The following is a 24,498-nucleotide window of genomic DNA, read 5'->3' on the forward strand; positions in this document are numbered from 1 at the left end:
GTGAGGACGTGTGCTATTTTTACATAGGGAAATACGTTATAAGATTCTCATGTGGTTTTGTTCAGGTTGCCAGTTACTTCCTGAGTGAAACAATCAGACACTTAAACATTCCTTCCAAGTATCCAGTTCACAGATGCACATAAGTGAACAGAGTCTTTTTTCACTCTGTTTTCACCTTGTGACAATACTTGATTTCAGCTCCACTTCACAGTACGTAACCTCCCTCTGAAATGTTAATGCCTATGGCTTCATTTCAGGTTATTGACGTTAAACTTCACAAACAGGAGATTGACAGCAAGTAACTTTGGTTCTTATGTAGAAACATCTCATTTTGGTTCATACCACAAACATGGCAAGGTATTTCCATTTAGAAAAATGACCCGATATCAGTGTAATGTGGGACTGGACAAGCTCCCTGCTTTTCCAAGCTCCTTAGCTCTCCTCTGCATCTCTTCTGCTCTGTTTTGAGACAGTAGTGGGAACAAGATACAATAACCCAGGCAAAGTCTCACCTTTGTCTTATATGAGATCACTAACGTTCCTCAAGCAGTGTCAATGGAGAACTAGTCAGAATACTGACGTTAATGGTGTTGAGCACCTTGGAAAATAAAAGTAGTCTCAAAAAACTCGTATTTGGAAAACATAGAGCCCATGTGTCAAAAGGCTCACCAGTCGCATCGCAGGTAGTTTTGTTCATATTTATCTCAAAGCTGGTATTTTCAGTCTTTCTATCTGTACTGCTTATCATGTTTTGGATATCTTCAGTAAACACTCCCAAATTATTTTGTAATTCCTTTTAAACTCTTACTCTCAGTGCTTTTGACAGAAAAGTTGGCCCCCATTAGAAGTGGCTAGAGAATGAAAATACTCTAAGTAAGTCCTTCAACAAACCAAACAAAAACACAGCCAGCCATCCTGTCCATTTGCCTTAAAGAGAAAAACCTGTCTTGCTGACCCACAGGTAATTCCATCAGGCTGAATACGTCACAGAGATGTGACACCACCAAATCTCTGATAGCAAGATGGTGAAGATATAGTGTCAGAATGGTTGCAAAGCACTGTTAGCACTTAAAAAGAAGAAGAAAAGTGTGCTCCTATTAGCAGATGATCTTTCTGAACCCCTGTCTGCTGACCAGGGGTTAGAAAGCAGAAGGGAGGAATCCTTTCGCCTTCTTAATACACACCTCTGCATGGATCCAGGGATGGGAATACTTGTGTGTATCTGAGATTGAGCTTTTCCTTTTCTCCAGAACTCATCTCACTGGTGATACCCCTACCATTACTTCCATCCACTTTGTAATGCACTATTATGTCTCTATTAAGGTATAAATTCTGTAATAAAACTCTTTCCTCCTATGGCAGCAGTTTTTATCTCTTTCAAAATGAACCCAGAACCCCAAATCCAAATGCAGTATGATCAATACTGCCCTCAGTCACTCATTGATCAGGAAACTATAATATATCTGTAGGGGAACAGGGTGTTGTATCACAAAATCAAGACAATAGATGATGATTTCCTATCATAATCTATTTTCCTATCATTTTCCTATGATTTAAACTTAGTTGCTGTAATTATTTAGAAAATCTGCAGCTATATATTTATTTTGTATATATGTATATATTTATTTACAAAAATTAGGCTGGTAAAGAAAGCTAGAAAAGTTGGAGTGTAACTAAAACTGTACAGAACATGCCTGGAGCTATTTTCATTCTTCTGTGGCCTTGCTGGGGGGTTTCCTTTTTTTTTTTTTTCCTTTTTCTTTTTTTTTCTTTTTTTTAACTGCGATAGCATAAGCAGAGCTGGGTTTTCATTAGGAATACTGCCAGAAGATTACAAGCTTTTTCTGATGGACTATAAAATCTATCCAATTTGTGGGCACAATGAACAAACCACAGTAAGTAAGGATTTTGTTATTTCAATGAACAGTTACTAAAAGTATTATGAAATCTTAAACATAATCAAAAGGCAGGTGCAGCAGAAATACATACTTTGCCTTGCAGATTTACATAAAAATAAAACCCGATTCTTTCACTGACAATCTTATAAGGCACATATTCAGAATAAATATTTTTAAAAGCACTGAAGAAGGGTGCACAAAATAATGTGATTACTGGTCCTTCTAAATCTAACATGCAAGTGGATCTGCCCCATATATGCAAAGAGGTCCGTGGGTATATACAGACACATACATGCATACACAGTCTCACACCCACCCCTTTTCCAAATGAAAAGAAAATCAACTCTCAGAAATAACAGCTACTTAGTAGCAGTTTCATACACACCACTTCTATTTTTCTATAAGATTAAACCCATGCAGTATGCTTAAAGCAATAAGTACCTAAAACAAGTCAAATTCAGCCCTCATTGAACATTTCTTCAAATGAGAAAAAGCAAGATGGAAGTTAATTTTACTGGTTTTGAAGACAGTAGTAAACTAGCGTTTCAGATCTACATGTTCCACAAAAGTAAGGAACCTCTGATTTTCAAGAAATATCTGACCTTTTGTTTTATTTCTGATCTTCTATTTTGAGTTTTCAGAAACAAATAACTATATATGTCACGTGTACCTGACTTACAATCATGCAAGTCATAGGAAAAAAAATTTTGAACTGACCAGTTCAGGAAAAACTGTGGAGGCTACACATACATTTCTGTATTTTTTATACTTCCTTTAAAATACATGCTCTGTGTCAACAGCACACCTTCAGTTACTGAGGATCTGTAGCAGAAGTTCATACCTGGCACCAATTTTTGGCGGCCCATACACCTCCACCCCAGTTTTAAAACTTCAGAATTTGGCTATTAGAACCAATTTTTACATAATCAATGTTAAGGACCTAATTTATATTATATTGTCAAAACAGATTTTTTTTTTTTTTTTTTTAATTCTCAATAGTGGAGACATTATTAAGTTACTCAGGCACAACACATTAAAATTAATTAGACCTTTTTAGACTTCTCCTCCCCTCTTGTACACTACAGGAAGGAAGGACAGTGGGTCCCTGATTTAGGGAATGAGTATTTAGTCTTCAGCAGTGGATTTTCTTTGGAAAACCTATCAAGTCTCTTGTGTATATTGTCCTAAAAAATGCATTAATTCAATTCAACGATTTCTGACATAATTTAACTAAAAAAATATTGACTGACAAAACATGTCACATTTTATTTGCTCTGCTTAGACCACAGATTGTGCTGTTTGCCTGAGCCACAGTAAGGCAAAGTAAATATCATTCTCAACTCTGTTTTACAATCATAATCATACTTTTCATATTTGATTTGCTGTTTGAGTTTCATTATAACTTTAGGTGCTCCATTCCTTGCAAAATTCCTGTTGTTTTGGAATTTATGCCAAGCAAAATTTGGAGAGCTATAGTATCTTTCTATGAAGAATGGAAACATCTGAGCTTTAAACAGATAATGCTGAGAAGTGTTTGGAAGTCACAGTTTAGATTTTAAGTTAGTAAATAACTTCACTGAGAAGAGTGAGTTAGGGCTCATGCCAAGCAAATCGTTGTCTCTTTGGTAGCCCCCTGTGCCTTCCTTTTAGGCATACAGCCCTGGTTCCTGGTCAGAGCTGGACTACTGAGTAAGATGGAGCAAAGACTTGCTCTGTCACAGCAATTCCTATTTCAGTAAGATTTAGGAGCTAGAAAGGAACGCCAGATCAAACCACAAAAACATTCTTTAAAATACTTAAAATATTTTGTTCTTTATAGTAAGTGGAGTAAAACGTGAATCTAAAATCCTTTCTATAATACAATACCACTTTTTATTACTTTAAGAGCATGTCATTGATTCTGATGCATCTAAAATAGCAACTTAGCCTACACAACTATCTATATTCTAGTCTAATATTCAGGCAGAGTGCATTTTCGAGCAACACTATTAATTACAGTTCTGGGCTTCAAATACGCCTACTACATCTATCATTTGGTCCAACTGCATGATTATATGCTTTCTGGCTTAAAATTAATAAATGAGTAGTGTAGAAAAGTATGACAATCTTTTTGTTAAAGCTGACACAGCTTTACATTTTGAAAGAATCATTTCTACTGCTCATCTGGCAAAAAAAGAAAACCAAGGGAAAAGGGTGAGATATTTGATGATATAAATAAATAATATTGTTACTTACCTTCGTTTAGATTACCCTGACTATGTGAGAGGAATGCTGCCATACGCGTACATTCTATGCTAGGCTGAAGCTTTTCCTCTTTTTTCCCTTCTTTTAGTAAGAAAGAACCCTTAGGGCCAGGTCCTGCTCCCGCTGAAGACAAGAGCAAAAGTCTTCACTGGGGCTCAATAGGAGCAGGACAGGGACTTTAAAACATTTTTTTTTTTTTTTTCCCTTTTGTATCTTTCTGTACGAGCTTTTGTTCCTTCAGGCTGTGCAGATATGAAGCTTTTAAGATTTCTGAAGTCGCAATAAAGAGTTGGAAGTCTTATGTTCCTAATGAAGCATCATGCTGTTTTTTTAATTTATCTGAAATCACTGACCCCAATTTGCCAGTGTTGTTTTTAACCAAAAAATATTGGATTTACTCTTGCCTAAGAAGTCAAAGGTAGTTTGTAAAAACATATTTTTTGCCACTACAGGTACAACCTTTTATCCAAGTTACATAACTGCCATTCGTTTGCTCAGATTTCAATTCCCCCATTCGTACTCAACTCTTGCGCTAGAAGAAATTTCCTATACATAAAAAGCTGCTCTTAGCCAAACCATTATCCACTGTTGATAGCCACACATGTGTCTTTGCATTTCCTTGCCTACCTGTAAGCAAGGCTTCTAAGAGATAAAAACATCATTGATCAGGACAGAAAGTTGTTATGGTACATATTCTAAAAGGCATTTGTATATTGTTTCTTGCAGATGCCTAACGATCAAAGAAAATTAATATCTCAGAAATTTATTCACAGCTGGAAAATCTTCTCTCCCGAGTGGTCTATATCCATATACATGTAACACAGATGCCACAGATGAAATAATGGTAAACCACGTTTGGTGAGAGTCCTGTTTCCGACCAGGAAAGCGTGTCTCACTCACCTGTTTGGCTAAGTTGAGATGTGCTTCTGCTCCTTCGAGATACTATGGCAACCACTTTGGCACTAAGGCTGGAACGCCTTTTCTTCCCACCTGTTCCAACCGTGCCGACAGCCGTGTCCGACTGACTCCCGTCATTGTGCTCCAGCTTATACATCTCTCCGCTCACACTTGTGCTCTTAGTGATTCTCCCTGAAGTCCCCATCCGTCTGCCTTGCATTTTAGGAGTAAATGTACTACAGTTACAAAGTAAAAACAAACATGTTAATTTGTCTGTGTAACAGCATTTCCAAAAACCTTTTTTTTTAATTAGTAAATTAATTTTAAGTCTTGATACATTTTCATTTATTTGGTTCACAAATAAAAGGTTAATTTGATGCTCCTCAGAGTATATATTTCCAGTATTATAATTTGTTCTTCACTTCTTCGAGGGAAATAAATAAAATGAACTGTTTCCCATGTTATTCAGAGCGACAGAGAGACACACAACATTTAGAAGTCACGTGGAGCCTTCCTGTCTATATCCCCAGAATACAGAAAGCAATAAAACAGCAATTTTATGACCAACGAAAACGATTATGGGCCAAGAGAATATATCTAGGTTAATACACGTATCTTATCGGCACTGTTCACCAAAGCCTTAAGACCTAATAAATATGAAGATATCATCTTCCATATTTTCACACTTCACAGAAAAAGATAATACAATATGTAGTATTTTTTAGGTCTTTGCTTTCTCACTTCTTTAAAGGTAAATGCAATAATCACAGTACGAAGGCAAAATAATGTTGAGGCAAAAAAAAATCTAATAACCCGCTAGAACTTTCATTGATTGACAGAAAGATGAATCGCTCTGTCAGTTCTGTTTGATTTCCTTTAGCTATTGCATCGCATTTAAATGTTTCTATACAAATCCTTTTTCTGCTCCTGCACACGGAAGCTGGATAAAGTATTCAGAAACACGCTCTAGAGAACAATCTCAAATACACACAGGACATACTAATGCACAGTCCTAACGCTGCTACGACCAAGCGATGCCCTAGCTCTAATGGCAATACAAAGTCAGCTATCACTCTGCAGACACCCAGAGATTTAAGCCGCAGCCTGACTCACTTCAGATGTCGTTGTTAAATCAGCCTAGTACGTGGGAAATTCCTTGATCTTGTATTGCTGATTAGTAGACCTACTGGCAACATACTAATTTTAGGGAATTTTTTTTCAGTAATTCTGTATTTTGAAGTCAAATTTTGAATTTATTTGTTGACCCACAGTCCTGCTGTCCCTCCCAGCAGGCTCCCTTCCCAGCAGATGTGATGGCCTGCTCCTGCCCTCCCCTCCCCCTGCAAAAAAGAATTAAAAAAAGAGAGGGTTTAGAGACACAGGCTTTGTGTCATGGCAAGTTTCACACAGATAGGAAACCTTGCCAGAAGAAATGAAGGGGTCTGTGGGAGAAGAACTGACATCCTGTGACTTCTACGGATCTGGGCCCTGCTAAAGCTGAAATCAGTCCTGTTCGAAGACAGATCCAGGAAAGTATAAAATAATGTATAGGTAAGTTTGGTTTACTGACAGTTACCAAGATTTACTAACGTGTGGCTAGATAAGAGCAGAGAAAAACAGACAGCATTTTTTGAAGCAAAAGCTAGAAAAGAAAAAGTCCTTGAATAGACAACACTTAAGAGAAAGGTCATTATCAATCTCTGCACAAGCATTTAACGATGTTCAGCACTTAGGATCTGCTCCTGTTAAGTTCAAATAAAAAACCAGCTACCACCTTCGCACAGAACAAGGTGCTGCGATGCACTGAAGTACTCAAGAACACATTTTAGTGGACCACCTGAGGCACACTGAGCTTAAAATAGGTTCTCTCTTGTTCCCTCCCATCCCACTGCGACTTGAGTGACTGGCTTTTGGGTTTGCACGGCAAAAATAGAAGGACATAGGTATTTTTATGTTGCTGTGTAATATTCCTTTGTATTTTATGGTAGATCTCCCTCAGCACACACTCCCTCACATGTATGTGAGCACACACATACACACACACACACACACATATATATATATATATACACATTCAACCATTCTAGGAAGAATTTTAACTGCACCTTTGGGTAATTTAAAAAAAAACTCAAAAAAGACCATCTTCCATAAATATGCAAGTATCAAGGAAAAGGTTTTGTGTAAGACAAACTAGTTCTGTTCACTTAAATACAATATCAAATTAAGAAAAAATGCCCTAAAATATTTCTCATTTTCAAAATAGAGACCAATTTTCTTGAGAGAGACAAATATTAATTTCTTGGCTTTAAAATAAATCATGTCCCTAATATAGTACAGGTGTTTACTTCATACGTTACATATACCGCCGCTTTTTAAAGTTGCAGTGATCACTAAACAACGGTATTTTTATTGTTGTTCACAGAATGCAATAACCTCAACTTTTACAAAATATCTAGCAGCTACTTTTGTTTCAAGTAACACAGATATCTTTCTTCACCTGTTCACAAACACTGTAACGTGAAAAAATATGAACTGAGATTGCCACATGGGAGTCATTATTCTTCAAATAGCAAATTAATTTAAAAAAGCAGTGACGAACATCACAAAATTCATGCTGAAACTTCTGATAAAAATATTTTTCTACAGTTTGAAAAGATTTAGTGAAGTTTATCTTTCTTAATTTGAGGGCTGGATATTGGTCTATCATAGCACTAGCAGAGAATTCTGGTTATGGCCAGAATATCTTAGAAAATGTTTTCTCTTTAAGAAGTGGTGTTATTAACTTGCACACGTATCAAGAAAACCTTAAAACCAGAGATCAAACGTACAATGTGATAATACTGCCTGCATATGCAATCAACCTGCACCATTAGCTCGGAGTGCTGTCACGCAGTCCCTGTATTCGAACAGACACTTCACTCCCTAATTCAGTATATTTGCCATTTCAAGCAGAGGGCAGACCAAAAATACAGTCTGATACTTGGAGGGGGCAGAATCGCAGAGTCCTCATTTTCAGGGGTCCTACTTTCTACCTTGTTTAGACATGGATAATTCCTTTCCACGTGGATAATTCCTTTCCACCAGCGCTTGGAATCGGATTTCAGGGACTATTTCTGCGATGCTGATGATGGCCCCTACTCAAAGCTTTCTGTAGTCATTTTGTTCCCATTTTGAGCCATGGAGTTGTTGTCAGTTCTGGAACTCTTGACTTTATGCATCAATACTTTACTAACAGAGGGAAGAAACTGAAAATACCTCTTTTCAGAGCATCTGTTCATATTTGAGCTATATTGACATGTACTTTGCTGACATACTAATCTATAAACGTATCATTTACAGCAATAAAGTTTAAATGGACTACAAAATCTGCCATGCAATTAAAGAAATAATTATCATACTATTGACTTTGTTCTACTGAATTTCAAGTGTTTATGAATGTAAGAAACACTAATCTTACGATGTTTTCATGCCATCTTCACTTTTTTGTCCAACAGAGCTGAAATGCTCTAATCTCACCACATTATTTAATATGAGTTGAGGAGACAATGATGTCCATCAACTGAGAAATAAGAATTGATAGCATTAACTTCAGGAAAATCCCACTTTTGATGTATTAATTCCCTAATTCAAGGACTATGAATACTTTCCGAATAACAGATAAATTGCTTTTTCAAAGACCCACATAAATTTCAATTTTCATTCTTTGTGACAGGTAGAGGAACCTAGAGGATTCATCTTAATAAAAAAAAGATTGAGATATTTGGAATTCAGATTGATCTTGTACTTGTTTTTTACCTTGCGAATATCAAGTCCTACTTTCCTAGGAAATATGTTCTAGTGTACTTCTAGTACAAAATAGCTGCTAGTTTGCTAGAAACAGCCTTAATGGGATAGGGCCAAGGATCAAATCCTACAGCTGTCCAATACTTCCCCTTGTCATAATGAAGCAAACAGATTAAGATTCCTTTGTGTTCATCTAATCCCTGGGCTAGTTTATTATTTGACATTAATTGGAACAGTATCAAAAGAACAGGCATTTAAAATTCAGTCTTCTTATACGATCTAACTGAGTACCCTTAGAACGCAGTATTTCTCCATTCCATTACTGGCTATCACTTGGAGAAATAGCTCCCAGCTCACGTTGTTACTTTCTTCAGTATGGTTAGAGATTAATTAATGAAGCACAAAGAAGCAAAATACCTGCATGAATTTACATATATCCTTTTGCACTTAACCCTTCTGATAACAACATACCTAAAATTTTATTTTCCTTTACTGGACTTGCTGGGATTATTGACACATTTGTTTAAATGCCAGCACAAGCTTTTGAAGGCCTGTGGCTAAAATTGGTAAATTATTAAGTTATATTGTTAATTGAAACCTAGTTACCATACCACAATAAATAAATACAGTTTTCAGTAGCAGGATAACTAAGAGTAACATATTTATCAGTATACTCCATTTATTTCTAAATCAAATAATTCACTACATTTTTTTTTTATTATTTTACCATCTTTAGCAATGCTTTCAATGACTAGTTCAGCAAAAATCTTATGCCATTTCTAATCATTGGTATAACATCCTCATCAATGTGTATTAAGAATAGTTATAGATATCCTGTTCCTCTGTCTTACTTCACAGATATTTAGCACAGAAAAAGAGTCACTTGATTTTTATTTTTTTTCTTTTTTTTTTCTTTTTGTTTTTTAATTGAAGTAAACGACTAAAGCAAAACCCCCTTTGGCCCCAGCAAGAGCAGAGCCGTCCCCCCAGCCTGGGCTCCCCAGAACTCTCTACCCCCAGGTTCCCACATCAGCTGGGAAGACCCTGCTCCCTTTACCTCGGGAAAAACGCTTCCATTTTCCTGCCAAAACTTAGGCAGTTTAGTCGGATCCTATCTAAAGTGGTATCTGTACTACACAAGGCAAAATCAAGATGATATTTACATGTCAGCCATCAGCTGTGAAAGCAAGCAGCACTTTCAGTTCTGCAAGCTGCTGCTACCTGAAGGTTGTACTTGTATCTGTGGGAATGAAGAATGAACTATGAAGACAAAAAACTTGTTCAAAGAGTAGTTACAAGCTACCATAACAATTAACCCCGAGGTAAATTCGATAAAATGAACACACTAAAAGGACATTGTAGATTATACTTGCTTATATTAAACTACAGCATGTAGAACTGAAACAAAGCCAATTACATGTATTAAATCATTGTATATCTTTCTACGTACAGATATCTAATACATATATTCAAGATGCATAAAATTATACCAGACAAATTATTTGGATTGAGAAAATTAGTATGTAGATATAGACTCAGTATTTCTCAATAACTACACAAAATACCTGCCAATAGTACATATCACCTGAAAAAGAAAGATAGTAAGACACAGGAAACTAGAACAAACTTTGAGCCCATAAACTCACCTATATAAGATCTGGAAGCATATCCTTCTAGGGAAAAAATCTTAAGTCATTAGCCATTGCTAAAATTACAGTAGTTCCTTCATTCTCTTAGATTTACTGATGATTTATACAAAAATATTTTAGGCGTTTCTTTTCATGATCACTCATTTTTACTCCATCCATTTTTCCAATAATGCAAGCCATGAGCAAATAAATAATCCCCTGGATTCCTTGCCGTTTAGATGATATTTTAATATAAGTTCTTTCCACACAGTTGCAGTAACTTGAATCTTTCGACAGAATCCCTGGCCTTCACCAGCATGAGCTAGTAAGCTTCCTTTCTCTTCTGCTGAATGCAGAAACACGTACTAATTCATAGCCCCTATGGCACCCTTTTGCAATGAGGTAGCTCATGAATACTAATAACCTCCTAAACATGTAATAGTTGTGGACCAAAGGGAAGATGAGCACTCCTTTATAATGAGGAACATTACATTTCTAAAAATAAACTATGATATATAATTAATAAACCCAAAGTCCAAATTACCTATCCACAAACTGATCTGTCACTCTTAGAATATATAGCTATATTTACATATGATACATAACATTTGCTGCAAGATTAATTACTGTACAATTTATGGTATTTCATAAATTATTTCAAACATGGTGCTTTACAAACCAAAGGAGAAACACATATCCTATCTTAAAATTCTCTCTAGTTAGTCAATAGACTTTTTTAGATCATAAAGAAGTTAGTTGATTTGATAAAATAATAATTTTGTACAGTCTGTACCAACTGGAACTACATATTGATCTAACATGCACATCGATCATATATTAAATCCATGAAATAGCTGTTAGAATCAGAAAAAAAACTTGTTTCTCCTGTAAAGTCACCGTATTAGAGTCCTATTGGTGTATTAAGATAGTTGAAATTCAGTAACTCTTGTAAACTATATCTGTTCTTGACAATACTCCTATATTGTAACAAAGTGCTAACATAGTATCGGAATCTGTTTTGTAAAAATGCCTTTCTCAGTAACACGCTGACCAGTGAATTGTGCAAGTTTCACAGCTCTGACAGATTTCTATTTTTTAAACTTGTAAAACTAGCATTTCTCCATGAAATGGAAGAATAATAATTCAGAAAGTAAGTCCGAACATCACAAAAGATAAGCAGATTTTAACTATTTCCCAAGAACATTTCATCAAGTCGATTTATATTCTCTGAAACAAGCAGAGCAATTGTTTGCGTACGCGGGAGCCTGTGCATCTGCCTGTGCGCACCCACGGCACTGTCAGCCTGAAGCCAAGTAATCCCATGAATCATGAAATGAAACCAACACAAAAGCAGTTCGTTACTGCAGGGACGCTGCTCGGGGTTACGTATTCCTATTAACGCTGATGCGGGCAGGCTAATGGGAATCAGAGGGCAAACAGCTCAAATGACCCAAACTTGACTGCAAATAGCCATGTATACATTAAGTTCAAGTGTACCAAACATAGCAAGCACGTAAACGTTAAATCCACATCAAGAAAATAGGTATTGGTGGGGGGGGTGTGACAAATACAAAAATGTGGAGTTTAAGCTGAACGGAGGAAACTTTCTTCAGTAGCAAGAAAGCTGAATTCACCCGTTTTTCCTTCTTTGGGTAACATTCAGCAATAACACATTATTCTCCCTGTTACAACATGTTGCATTGCTTTCTTCCCTCCAAAGCACGAGGTACTGAAGGACCTGTGATCTCGCTGCTCTTCGTGTACAAAGGCTACCTCATCGATATAAAATAGATTCCTCGCTGCCCCTTTAGAAAAGTAAATAACAGCAACAGGCAATAGGCACAAAATAGGGAATGGAGGAGGAAAATCTGAAAGGCTAAATGGAACAGTGGAATGACAGGACTAACAAAGAAAATACAGAAAACATTTTAAAAAAGATAAACTGAGATGAAGATAAAGCAAGTGAGAGCTACTTTGAGGTCTGAGCCATGGCTAAAGCTATTTTCCTACATTTCTTCAGTATAAAAATAACATGTACTGCCTCCTAAAAATATTAGTGTAATGTTCATATACTAAGATTTTATGAATTATATTTCAACTTAATCAACTGCAATAATTAAATGAAAAACCAATTCAAATTATTCTTCAGTCTTTTTCAAATCATTAAGAAAGTCTGCTGGTAACATGACAGCTTCTTTGAAAGAGGAAGCATAATTAGATAATTAAAAATGCACAAGCAATGCTCCATAGTACATTTTTCATGTACAGATGTTCTGAAGGGATTAAAGACTCCATCTCTCTCCCTCTCTGACAGACACGTAAAGCAGTTTATAAAGATGGATTTGAAAAAATCATTATCTTTAGATAACGAATAATTAGAACATTAATTACTCTGGCTTCACCTTGGTTTTGTACACAGATGACCTCAGAACCAGAAGTTTCCATCTGTGATACACTATTTGGGGGTAAAAAGGATGCATTGTATTTTTAAGCAGCTTAGCTTAACTTTTTTACTATATCTTGCCTCCGTGATAATAATTTGGAGGCTATTGCCCTCTATTTCCCCCCCAAAAAAGCAAGAGTTGTGACTCAGGTTACATCAGTGTGCTTGCCCTTGCCCCAAGAGAGATCACCTAAGAAGCAATATTAATTAATTGCCATACATGTTCAAAATGTTTCTCTCTAATGAAACTGGGAAGTGCACTAGTTAATGAAACACTTTCGTTGTTCAGTCTTGGGCTGCAGTGATTTGGATAATCAGAAACAAAGTAGGATTGCCAATTTACTTCAAGTGTGGTGGTGGATGCTTACAGTGTGGCGATTTTAAATGCAAAATGCCAGTCAGTTATAATGTTACTGGCTTGCCTGTTAGTTACATCTATTCTTCAAATTTGTCAAACATTAAAAATTTAGGTAGGTATTTTCCATTCCTGGTTTCTGCCCAAGGTTGAATCTCTTCTTTTATTTATTCTAAGTTCCAGCTGAAATACCATGACAGATTGTCTGGTCCTTTTGAAGGAATTAAAAAGAAAAAAAAAAAATCAATATTGTACTGTTGCGTAATAAACAAATAAATAATTTCACTTGGAGAAATACTTATGGCTGGTGCCTGACTGAAAGAAGCCAAGGAGGTGATCCTTCTATTTGGCACAAACTGTTTTCTGTTCATTTGAGTAGCTGTAAATTTGGTAAATCAACATCTTTAAGTCATAACTCTCATGTTAGAGACTTCAAAAAGACCAACACTTAACAGGACACTTGCTATAACAAAGTGGCGTTGCACTCACAGCTCCTATTGCTAAATAGATTGTACATTTCCTGAATATTACTATTTCGCCTCAAGGCTAGAGGCAGAAAGTCAGTATTTCCCAGGAATTGCTTGTCTTGGCTACTCTAGATGTGGGAAAGTCAGCTGGAGTGTCCAGGACGCAGGGAGGCTGCATCTTCTCTGTTGGCCATCAGGCATGACCCAAGACGAAGTCATCTGACTGGAGTGCAAAAAGAGTGAGACAGACAATAATCCCTGGAAGGAAAGAGACTGGTTCATGGTGATACAGAAGCAGGAAGAGAATAAGAAAACTTGGAGAATAAATTCTTTTCATCTCTCTTTCTGAATGCAAAATGGTTCCTAAAAATTCCTGAGACTGAACAAAAGCCTTTCCAACATACCATCACAAGTATTTATTATATTATGACCCTCCCACGAGATGGTCAGTTTATCTTTTGTAGCAACAAAACACTCACTTTCCCCTTGCTTTTGCAGAGAAAGCACATTGCTTTTTCATGTGCCATTCACCCTGTTCTGCATGATGAACCCAGCTATCACATAATGTGCAATCTTTTACTATGTAGCTGGGTTAAACAAACCAGAATATTAAAGAATCAGGCATGGTTTTTGCTCCAAACTTTCCACATGATGAGGGATTGAATCCACAGCATCAAGCCAGAAGAAACTCACATGCAACAGGCAGCGTATGATCACCAATGAAGACATGTTTGAAGTGACTTGTCAATCCTCACATAAAAGCTATGAGAGGCAGAAACCTGAAAAGATTAATTTCCCAGAGCAGTAATTAACTAGCTGAGCCAGAAGACCATCCTTTCTCTTTCTACAATTCCTCCCTCATTCTCTAAACAAGTTCTAGCTTCTGTAACAAAGAGAATTTGAGTTTTAAAGATGACCGACTCTTTATGTGCACTGTCTTCATTTATCCTTGGGACAAGCCCATACCATGCACTGACTGAGGCAATTTCCATGGAGAGAAATGTAAGGCTAATTAAACGAGTATGTCTACACACAAAAAGGCCAGATTTACACAGGCAGGCTCAGTTCTAGTATTTCCTATCTTTCAGCACTTAGCTTTGCACTCTTCATATTTTTTTCATACAAATTTTGTAAAAGTTCTCTTTAGTAAGCATTCTTTGTATTATATAAATTAAAATTTAGTGCTTTATGTCATTAAAAACATTTACATGTAAGCAGTAGAACTAGTGGAATATTTTATTCATATATGCAAGCAAAAATCCTGCCATTTTTCTCCTGATTTTTTAAACATATACACATCAATCTAAGAGCCATAAAAAGTTGGGTTTTTTCTTTCCATTTCAGGCTACATTTTTAATCAGGTGAATTTTTATAAAAACACATTTCATTCTAATATATCAAGAACTGAAGAGTGAACAGCCATAAACTTAACAAATCAGAACTGTTTTAAGTTTCTCCTTTCTGTTTTCAGTTGAAGTGTTGTGGACTGAGGGGTTTGGGTGATTTTACATTTATTCTGACAGCTGTTGAAGCCAATTTGCTGGTCATTCTTCCATTTCTGGTCATTATCAATTTCAGTCAGTGTACTAAATTGCTTAGCCAGCCAAACTTTGTTAAAATTGTAGTCTTCTGACTTTCTATGGCTAAGTAATTTTTATTGATGAATTTAAACATACCTTCGCTATTCTGGCTAAACTCTGACAACTTTACTGTGCTTGAATTTCTCTTCCAACTACTCATACCTTATGTTATTTGGAGGCATGGAGACTAACCATAAAATCACAGACTAACGCAAAAGATCCCTCTCAAACCAAAATACTATATACTCTCTTTCAGCACTTGTTCAAAAGAAAACAGTCCATATGGTAACTATTCTGGGGAGACACTCTTGATACGAAGGCATGAAGCAACACAGGGATGAAAAGCTTCCTGTAAACAAACGAGCTGTGGAGTGAGAAGCCACGGAGCTGCACTTGGTGGTGTTGTGCCCAACCTCACGAGCCCAGAAAGGCAGGGCTCCTGGTCCAGGCACGGCAAGTTGCTGACTTGAGATAATATGTTGGGATAAAGCTGTCGTATATGAACAGCTGTGTATGTACCACATGATTAAAAGGCACTCCAAAAAGGAAATCAAACTGCAAAGTACAGACAAATAATTTCAGATACTATGGCACGGAATATCCAGATGCAGGGATATGTCCAGAATAGGCAGCACGATGGTCCTCCAGTGCCAGAGTTGGTGGAAAGATCCCTTCTTTTTCTTCCCACTGCCTATTTCTACCTGAGTTTCTTATGCTGTGTTATGGTTTGGATAATCTGTCCTCAGCTATATGCTTTTAGCTTTCTTAACAAACTTTGACCAACTCACAATGTGACAGTTTCTCTATTGCCAACAGAAGATCCCTTCGATCAGCAAGAATTTTATAACTGTACTCCCTGCTTCTCAGACAGCTGGGAATGCAGATGAGACAACCAAGTCTTAAAGCTGCCCAGTGCTGAAAAAGTTCCTAGAGAGGTTTTATCCCTATGGCTTTGCCTAAAAGTCTTGATCAGGCTTTTTGCTGCATAAATACTCTTTCTTTGCGAGAATGAACACTATTACCGTCCTGAAGTTTTAAGAAGATGCTCCTTCATTTCTCAGATCAGATGACAGCTAGAACACAATTGTGCACATCTGTGAAGCTCTTAGTCTTTGCTAACCCAGCTAGGGAATTTGCATTAGCCACAAGTTGCATTTTGCACTATATTAAAATTGTATTCTCTTTCAAGACAATTTGGCTTGGACTGTTTCATCTTACATCCGTATTTCTCAATTGTAAATTGTATTATTAAGCAAAGTAGCAGTCATATCACTACTACTCAAGAGAGTTATAATGAAGACTGACAAATTTTCCATCAGCTTGAACTTTTGTAAAAAATTGAAGAATAGTGTAATCGTTTAAAAGACATCTCTGATCTGACAAGTGTCACTTACCCCTCTGGGGGAAGCCGAATGAAGGTATCAGTTTGTTAAGCACACAAAATAGTCAAACTCCCAGCTTGTAAATAAAAAGATGAACTAGTGTGCTTTTTAAACCCAGATTTAAAATGTTACCACTACACTGATGTTTTCCAGAGCATAATGTTCTAAATTATCATAAAAAATTTACTAATGCTTGTAAAAATGTATCGGTATCTTGAGTACAAACTTGTTAAAGAGTTTCAAGTGCTATTTATCACACTCTCCGCTGAAAGTCAAATTATTTTTTGGCTTATAAACTTCCAGTTCAGAAAAAGACAAAAATTAGTGAACTTCATTTTTTAACTCAGATACGAAATTTCTGAGCTTTTAGACTTGCTTCCTGTGTTCCTTACGCAACCCTTAGAGCTTCTACCACTTGTTTCCCTACTGGCCCATGGTGAATTTCAACCAGAACTAATCTATTGGGAAGGAGTTGAAGATAGCAAGGTTTTACAAGTTTTGTGAAGTCTGATAACTAGGCAGATAAGAGATACATTAAATAAGGTGCCCTGCTGAAGAAAGGTTGCTGTATGATCTCAGTACTTATGTATTCTCTTTGGTCTGCCAGCTGGACACTCTGGGTAGGGGAAGATCATGGAGATACACTGGAGGAGGGAGGTGATCGCAGCATTGGTGAGGTGATCTGCTAGGTTGTGACACTCCACTAACTGATTTGTTCCAAAACATCTTGTACGCATGGCCTTTTCACTGAGATAAATATTAAAGCTGAATTGAGTTTGATTAATTAATTTTTTTATCAACCCTCCATGTTTTAGTTAATAATTGTATATCTTTTGTGAGCACAGCACTAATGCAAGCACCTACCAGGGACGGACACACACGTACTTATAGATGCAAAACACAGTGCAAATGAGCATAATAAGTGTGGAAAGACTCCATCAAAAAAATGATTGAATCTAGCACCCACTGTTGATGGTCTTGATATCACCTCATTTTATTCTTGCAGTAGGAGTTTGATTAGCAACTATGGAGTGGATAAGTTTCACTGATGATTTTAAAGCGTCCTGTGCTTTGGAAAATACCACTTCTTATAATGCTACCCCATATACCCTTCTCTGCATCATTAATAGTGAGATGCTCTTTGGATGGAATAAACGCTAACACCAGTCACATAGTAAAATGTTAATTTAAACATTCTGTTTTTAAATAAAGACTTTGCAGTGGAAAATTCCAGGATAAAAAGAAACCTTCTGAAAACATAGCAGACATATGGCTATGAAGCCAATGAGGGCTTTTATTGTTTATTTTTAATAGTAAAACCCATGGAAAGTCTTCAGTCTGTCAGCAGCACTGGCTACATTATGGATGCTCCTATTCTAGCTATGGGAGAGAAGATGTTCTCCATTGCAATATCAACTAATCAGTCTCTCTCAGTATTTAAACACAGAACTATAAACCATGAAGCCACTGCACAATAAACATTGCTTATTACATTATGTAAGAAAATCAGTCTCTACTTAGTGACCCTAAATGTCTTGTTTACAGCAGAAACCTTGACTACACAGAAACAGTCATACACGGGCAAATTATCAGCAATATAATTAGTGTCATAAATACAGAAGTTGTCTTCTGGTATTTATGAGTCTTTTTTAATCTCAAATTGGAATTCCATGACTGTTGTAGTCATGCTGAACAAAAGCTAAAGCAGTACCGTATCTTAGTTCTAATACTGACTTTAATAGCTTGTATTTAAAAATTACAAATAAATAATTGTTAAAATATATTTGGGAAATCAAAGCAGATGGTCATTACTGCCATGTGCTTAATTAGCTTATTAACACAAGTGCTGAGACAGTCTAATTCCTGAAGCTAACAGGAATGGAAAAGTACTTGACAATTCAATGCAAGCACTCAATGCAATGCAGAAGTCCAGCCAGCCAGAATAAAACATACAAACAAGTGCTTAACATTCTGATTCAGCAAAGTGCTGCCACGGACTTGAATCTTTTCCCTTCCAGCAAAACACATGTGGCACAGCACGGGCTACATACTTCACTGAACCGGAGTATAAATCACTAACCACAACCCTTCATCGGTTGTGGGGAGCGCTCATTCATCCTTCACCGAAACCATCTGGTTCTTCTTGCACATGTGGGCTGTAGCTCGCTATCCTTCCCTTTCCCTTACTGCTGATGGTCACTCACTGCTGCTTGTTACTGTTGTGCAACAGAAAAAGCCATTAATCTTCTCCCCTCCCTGCGCACAGCTAAGCTTGCTGATACGAAGATAAGCTTCAAACGCTCAATTCCCTGCAAATTGCCCACCCCAAACACCCATCTTAGTACAAACATCAACACGACAAAAGCAAACCGAAGAGAGAATGAAGAGGGACCTTCCAACGAAGAATCAGACCACTGTGCTCTGCTGGCTATCCCTTGGTGACGTTCTCTGTCAATACCTAGAGTGACTATTTAAACATTTTGACATCCCAGTTCAGAAGGGAATCCCAGCAATTTGAGCTCTGTAATAGTGCCTTGAATCAAAACCTCCTTTCTTTCCACAAAAAAAAAGCTTGCCTCAACACTAGGTCAAACTGGGCTGTTATAGTGTTTCTGTTTCAGTGACTCTGAGCTGGATGTCTGATCTGCCTCTGCAAAAGTCTCTCCTTCCTTACACTAAATTCTAAGGGCTTGTGAAGTTAAAACAGAAAGAGTATTTAAGAAAAAAATTTCTATGTTTTTTTGCTCTATTAGAGTCTCTGGGTCACACACAGAGTACAACCCTGGATTTCTGTGGAACTTAGCTAGGTAAAAAAGAAGAATCAAACTACAGTGAAGTCTCTCTTATATTACTTGCATTATTTCATTTTTGGGGCATGACAAAAAATGGTGGACAGACTGGCTCAACATTTCCAGTGAAGAATGAAAATCAGCAATAGATTTTTCTTTAAGGTAAAACAGTTTAAGGTAATTCTCTCTTCTGCTCAGAAGCAACAAAAATCCCCTAACAAGTCTAAGCTGAAAAACTGGACCACAGGAGGTTCTAGAAACAGAAAGTCACACAATAAATTTCATCCTGGGGAACACTATGCATTGTTCCCTCTAGCAGGAGACACATTTGAAGACGGGCCAAAAAAAAAACCCAACCCCAAATAAATTTTTATCTGACTTCTAAAGAATTCCACTCAATATATTATTAATTGAGAAATTACATAGGTTAAAAAACTTTGGCCTCTGGAAGCCACCTAGTACTAGAGGACTATAATGTAACAGACAATAGTATAATAAAATGCAGTTGCTACACATTGAAGTTAGAAAACAGATATTTACTTCCTAGGCAGTTGAGAGACTTTATATACTTACAAGTGTTACACAGTTTTTCAGTTACAGCTTACTGAACTATAACTCAAAACCTAAAAGTTAATCTTGTAGCTTAAAGTGTGAGACTTGAAATTTGATTCTAAGCTGCAATAGCTATAAAAATCAGTATGATTTAATTATTCAAATTAGAAGAGAGAGCCACTTATTTCTGATTTTTCTGTTATTTGTACATTTAAGCACAAAAGAAATATATTATTGCATTATCAATGTATGAATTGCTTTAATCAGAGTAGTCTAGTTCTAGTATCTCATATTTCTTTCTTAGAAAGGAGGGATTCCTGTTTACAGAGAAGATGGAGGATTTCATAATTACATGAAGTACATTCTAGTTACCTGAAAAAAATTTGTACCTGAAAATTGCAGGATCTACAAATTGTCATGAGAAAGAAATACTCAGGTCAAGAAATACTCTTCAGTCAAGCTAAGTTTGCAGAGACATAATTTAAAAAATAAATTGGGAACTCTCTCATAATTTTGACCATTAAAAAATCATAAAAATGAAATCTTCAGAAAAGAGGACAACTTCTGTATTATCTCCCCAAAGCCATGCCAGTTTGCATTTTGAACAGAAATGAGTATCGTTTCAATGAGCGCCTTTGCACTGGGGCTTTGACAATTGATTAAAAAAAAAATATCATATTGAAGCATGGATTCTGATGATCCACAGTCCAGCTGATAAATTACAACTGCAGCCATCTATTAATTTGCAAGTGCTTAGCTATGGAGGCTTTGAAGCAGATGTAATATGGAAGATGAATAGCAAATGAGAACTTCGTCCAAGATTCTTTATAAATGTGACAAGCTGTAATTACCTGGAGTTAAAATTTCTGAAAAGAAAGGCTGATCTGATTCATATGTGAATATATATGCAGCAGAATTAATAATTTCTGGTACTGCTGCAGGTATGTAATTGACTGTGTGGTGCTTTAGGCCTGAGAAACGTGTAACAGATCTTCCACAGTGATGTTCTGAAATGCTGCATGTAGCAGAATTTAACCACGAAAACAAGAAACACCCTTTTGAAAAGGCCGATTAAGGACTAGATTTTCAGTGTGATGCAGACTGATATTGCCACACGGCTGTTTGTGGAGCTGTGGAGATTTATAGTCGCTGGGATCGATCTAGCCCTTCATATACTGCTAACATCGACTTCTACTGAGAAAGAGACCCAGATGAGCACACTGCTAGAACACTGTGATCATTAACACCTGACGGCATACAGCTAGGCATGCAGGAGGTATGCAAGGTTTGGGTTTTTTTTTTTTTTATCTGTTTAGCACTGCTACAGCATATATAGTATATAAGATGAATCTACTATGTCTTCCAGTATGACACCCTGAAGGCCCTCAAAATCCTAGAATGAGGAACCACCATGCTTCCAACTTCAGGACAATGTCTGCTTTGCCAGACAAGGATCTGGGCTGATAGCATCTTGCACAGTTAGAATAATATTTATTTTTATACAGAATACCAGTAGCAAGAGCTATAAAAATCAGGAACATCCAGTTTGGTCTAGTATACCCAAATGGATCCCTCTCATGCTAAGCTACAGTACTGCGCATTTCACTGCAAATTTATATAGCTCAATCCTTTCTTTATATAACGTGAACTTGCCCTTACACACAGGTTTGTATAAGGAACACGGGATCAAACATACGCAAAGTACAAAAATATCTGTAATATTCACCACATTTTCAGGATCCCCTCCTAGGTTTAGATCATGAGTGTGGCATAGTGAATATCCCACACAAAGCCAGTTTGAAACTACCTGTGCATTTGTTCCCATTTTCCAGGTGATTTGCTTTTATTGATGAATAAACTGCAGTGTTCTTCCATAAGTGCCTCCACTAGTTCTGTCCACAATAATAATTAAAAGATTTTACATTTTGGTTTTTTTTCCTGAGTGAAGAATCTTAACTACACCCTGTACACTGTAGCACAAACTCAATACACAGATTTTAATTACTTTTGTAATTAACATGAAACAAGTGGGTTTCTTTATTTCAACACAGACCTCAGTCTCACCAACTGAAATGTGTGAAAAGCCTTGGTGTATTAACTTCGCTCAGCTGGCTCTGTGGTGCAGTACTGCTGCATTTCAAGTGAATCAGTGAGCTGACAGGGATGGATGCAGCCCTAGTCTAACCAGAGGGTAGGGGAAGGACAGAACAACTTTATTGCCCAGGTCACATCCCATACATTTAGGGTGGTAACAGGCAGCACTATGGGAAGGCTGAGAAGAAGTCAGAAGACCCTTTAGACTCTCTCTACTCCATTCTCCCCCATTACCATAAATTGTATTAAACTAGATCCAATGCACTATGTGGGAGGATGGAAAACCAATGGGAGAAAATCTATTTCCAATCCAGAGAGTGCTCTCTGGCTACATCTCCTTGAGAGGTCTTCTGCAGATCAATGCTGCTGTTTGTCCTCAATGAGATGGCAAACCTCCAGTTACTTCATCTGGCTCCACACTAAAGACACTGAGCATTTTATGTAAGAGAACAGCACAATATGCAGCATGAAATGAAACTCTGAAAAGAAAGAGGGATCTACGTGCACAAACATTACTAAATAAGAGGGAGCTACAAGCATAGAAAAGCAGCCAGTCAGCACTCACCATTTCCCAATGAACTCCAAGTGGAATGTCTCTGGGCAGGTCTAGAAGCGGGGAAGGGAGAGGTCTTATTTGAGTCACTGGGAGCCTTTGCCTGGCTTAGAGTTTGCAAGCTCATCACCTTAAGAGCTTGAAGAAACTGGCTCCACAGTAACTAACAGGACAAAAAAGTACAACAGCATAAGGGCAGGGACCCTATCTTGTGCTAGGGAGTCTCCTACACATACATAACGCCATCAGGCTCCCTCTCCAGAAGTGTGAGTTTCCAGAATTGTCACAGTAACTAGGAAAGTCCCCAAAAGCTTTGGAAAGAAAATATTTAAATGGCCTCATTTCTACTTAGCTCCTTGCACGAGAGTACCATCAGCAGAGGAACATTAGGTTATTTTCCTAGAGACTGACAGAGACATAGCAGAGGGTACTTCTAATGCCTGCTGAGAAACTGGAAGAATTGTTGGGAGTTGGGCAAAAGCCGTGGATCCAAAAAGTTAACGTTGCATGACACACCAGCTGTATTATCTTCAGTTTCACAGTGACATTCAGACTTTTAGTGTAAATCTTCAGTCACGGTCAAACCCAACTTTAATAAGTTCATTCCTTTTAAAAGAAAGAAATGAACAGCAGATTCATTAATTAGCAGACAGTTCCTTTTCAGTACAAAAAATTAAGGATATTTGGAAACTACAGTTATATCTGAAAGCTACTTTAGATTCATCGGATCTTCCCTCTCAGTAACTATTGCCAATCAAAACTCTGAGGGGATAGAAAAAAGACCGAAGTTTCTCAGCTTTCCTCCTGGTTGATGTGGCAAGGAGAGCCTGCAGAGGAAAGAGCAGGAGCAGGGTGCTGAAGAGAACACTGTACCATGGTCCACACTGGTATCAGCTAGCTCTTCATGCATGCTCAATATCCGAGGAGGAAGGACTCTGAAGGAGATGTAGGGAACTGAGGAAACCATCTAGCTGTAACTATGCCTCCAAAGGCACAGCTTCTGACATGGTTAGAGTTTTTGACTATTTTGGCCAATTGCTACACAACCAGCACAACCAAGTATTATGGTTATGAAAAAAGCAAATGGATTCTTCCATGTGTTGGTTAGGGCAGAATTAATGACATTGTGCAGGAAACCTCATCTCCACTACTGGTGTCACAAATGGAGCCTTCTTATGTTTAAGTGGGATTTCCCTAATTGCAGTTTGTACCAATTGCCTCTCATCCTTTCACTGAGAAGAACCTGGCTCTGTCTTTATTCTCTCTCATGAGGCATTTATGCATATTGATAAGATCCCTCCTGAGCCTTCTCTTCTCCATGAACAGACCCTGCTCTCTCAGTGTCTTCTTGTATGCAAATGCTCCAATCCCTTCATCATCTTCGTGGTCCTTTGCTGGACATGTTCCAGTAGCTCCATGTCTCTTGTACTGGGGAGCCCAGACCTAGACTCAGCACTCCAGATGTGTCTCACTAGAGCCGACCAGAGGGGAAGGATCACGCTGCTCAGCCTGCTGGCAACACTATTCCTAACGCAACCCATGGTAGCGTTGGCCTTCTTTAATGCAAAAAGGCATTGCTGGCTCACTTTCAACTTAGTGTCTACAAGGATCCTAGGGTCTTTCCTCCGAAGCTGCTTTCCAGCTCAAGCTGCTTTCCAGCTGTGAGCCCGCAGTGTGTAACGGTACATGGGGTTATTCCTCCCCAGATGCAGGATTTTGCATTTCCCTTATTCAATTTCATGAGGTTCCTATTGGCCCATTTCTCCATCCCATCGAGGTCCCTCTGAATAGCGTCAGACCCACCTAGTCTATCAATCATTCCCATCAGTTTTC

The 24,498-nt window shown here is 37.5% G+C and overlaps 1 protein-coding gene across 1 annotated transcript in view; it reads right to left on the reverse strand.

Moving 5' to 3' along the window:
* Nucleotides 1-24,498, reverse strand: part of RIMS1 (regulating synaptic membrane exocytosis 1) — a 342,135-nt gene that overhangs the window by 39,839 nt on the left and 277,798 nt on the right. Inside the window, 1 exon segment of the mRNA XM_030034563.2 lies at nt 5,043-5,275. Within this exon segment, the coding sequence (XP_029890423.1) occupies nt 5,043-5,275 (233 nt within the window).

Source organism: Aquila chrysaetos, chromosome 2 (genome assembly GCF_900496995.4).
Source record: "Aquila chrysaetos chrysaetos chromosome 2, bAquChr1.4, whole genome shotgun sequence".
NCBI classification, from domain to species: domain Eukaryota; kingdom Metazoa; phylum Chordata; class Aves; order Accipitriformes; family Accipitridae; genus Aquila; species Aquila chrysaetos.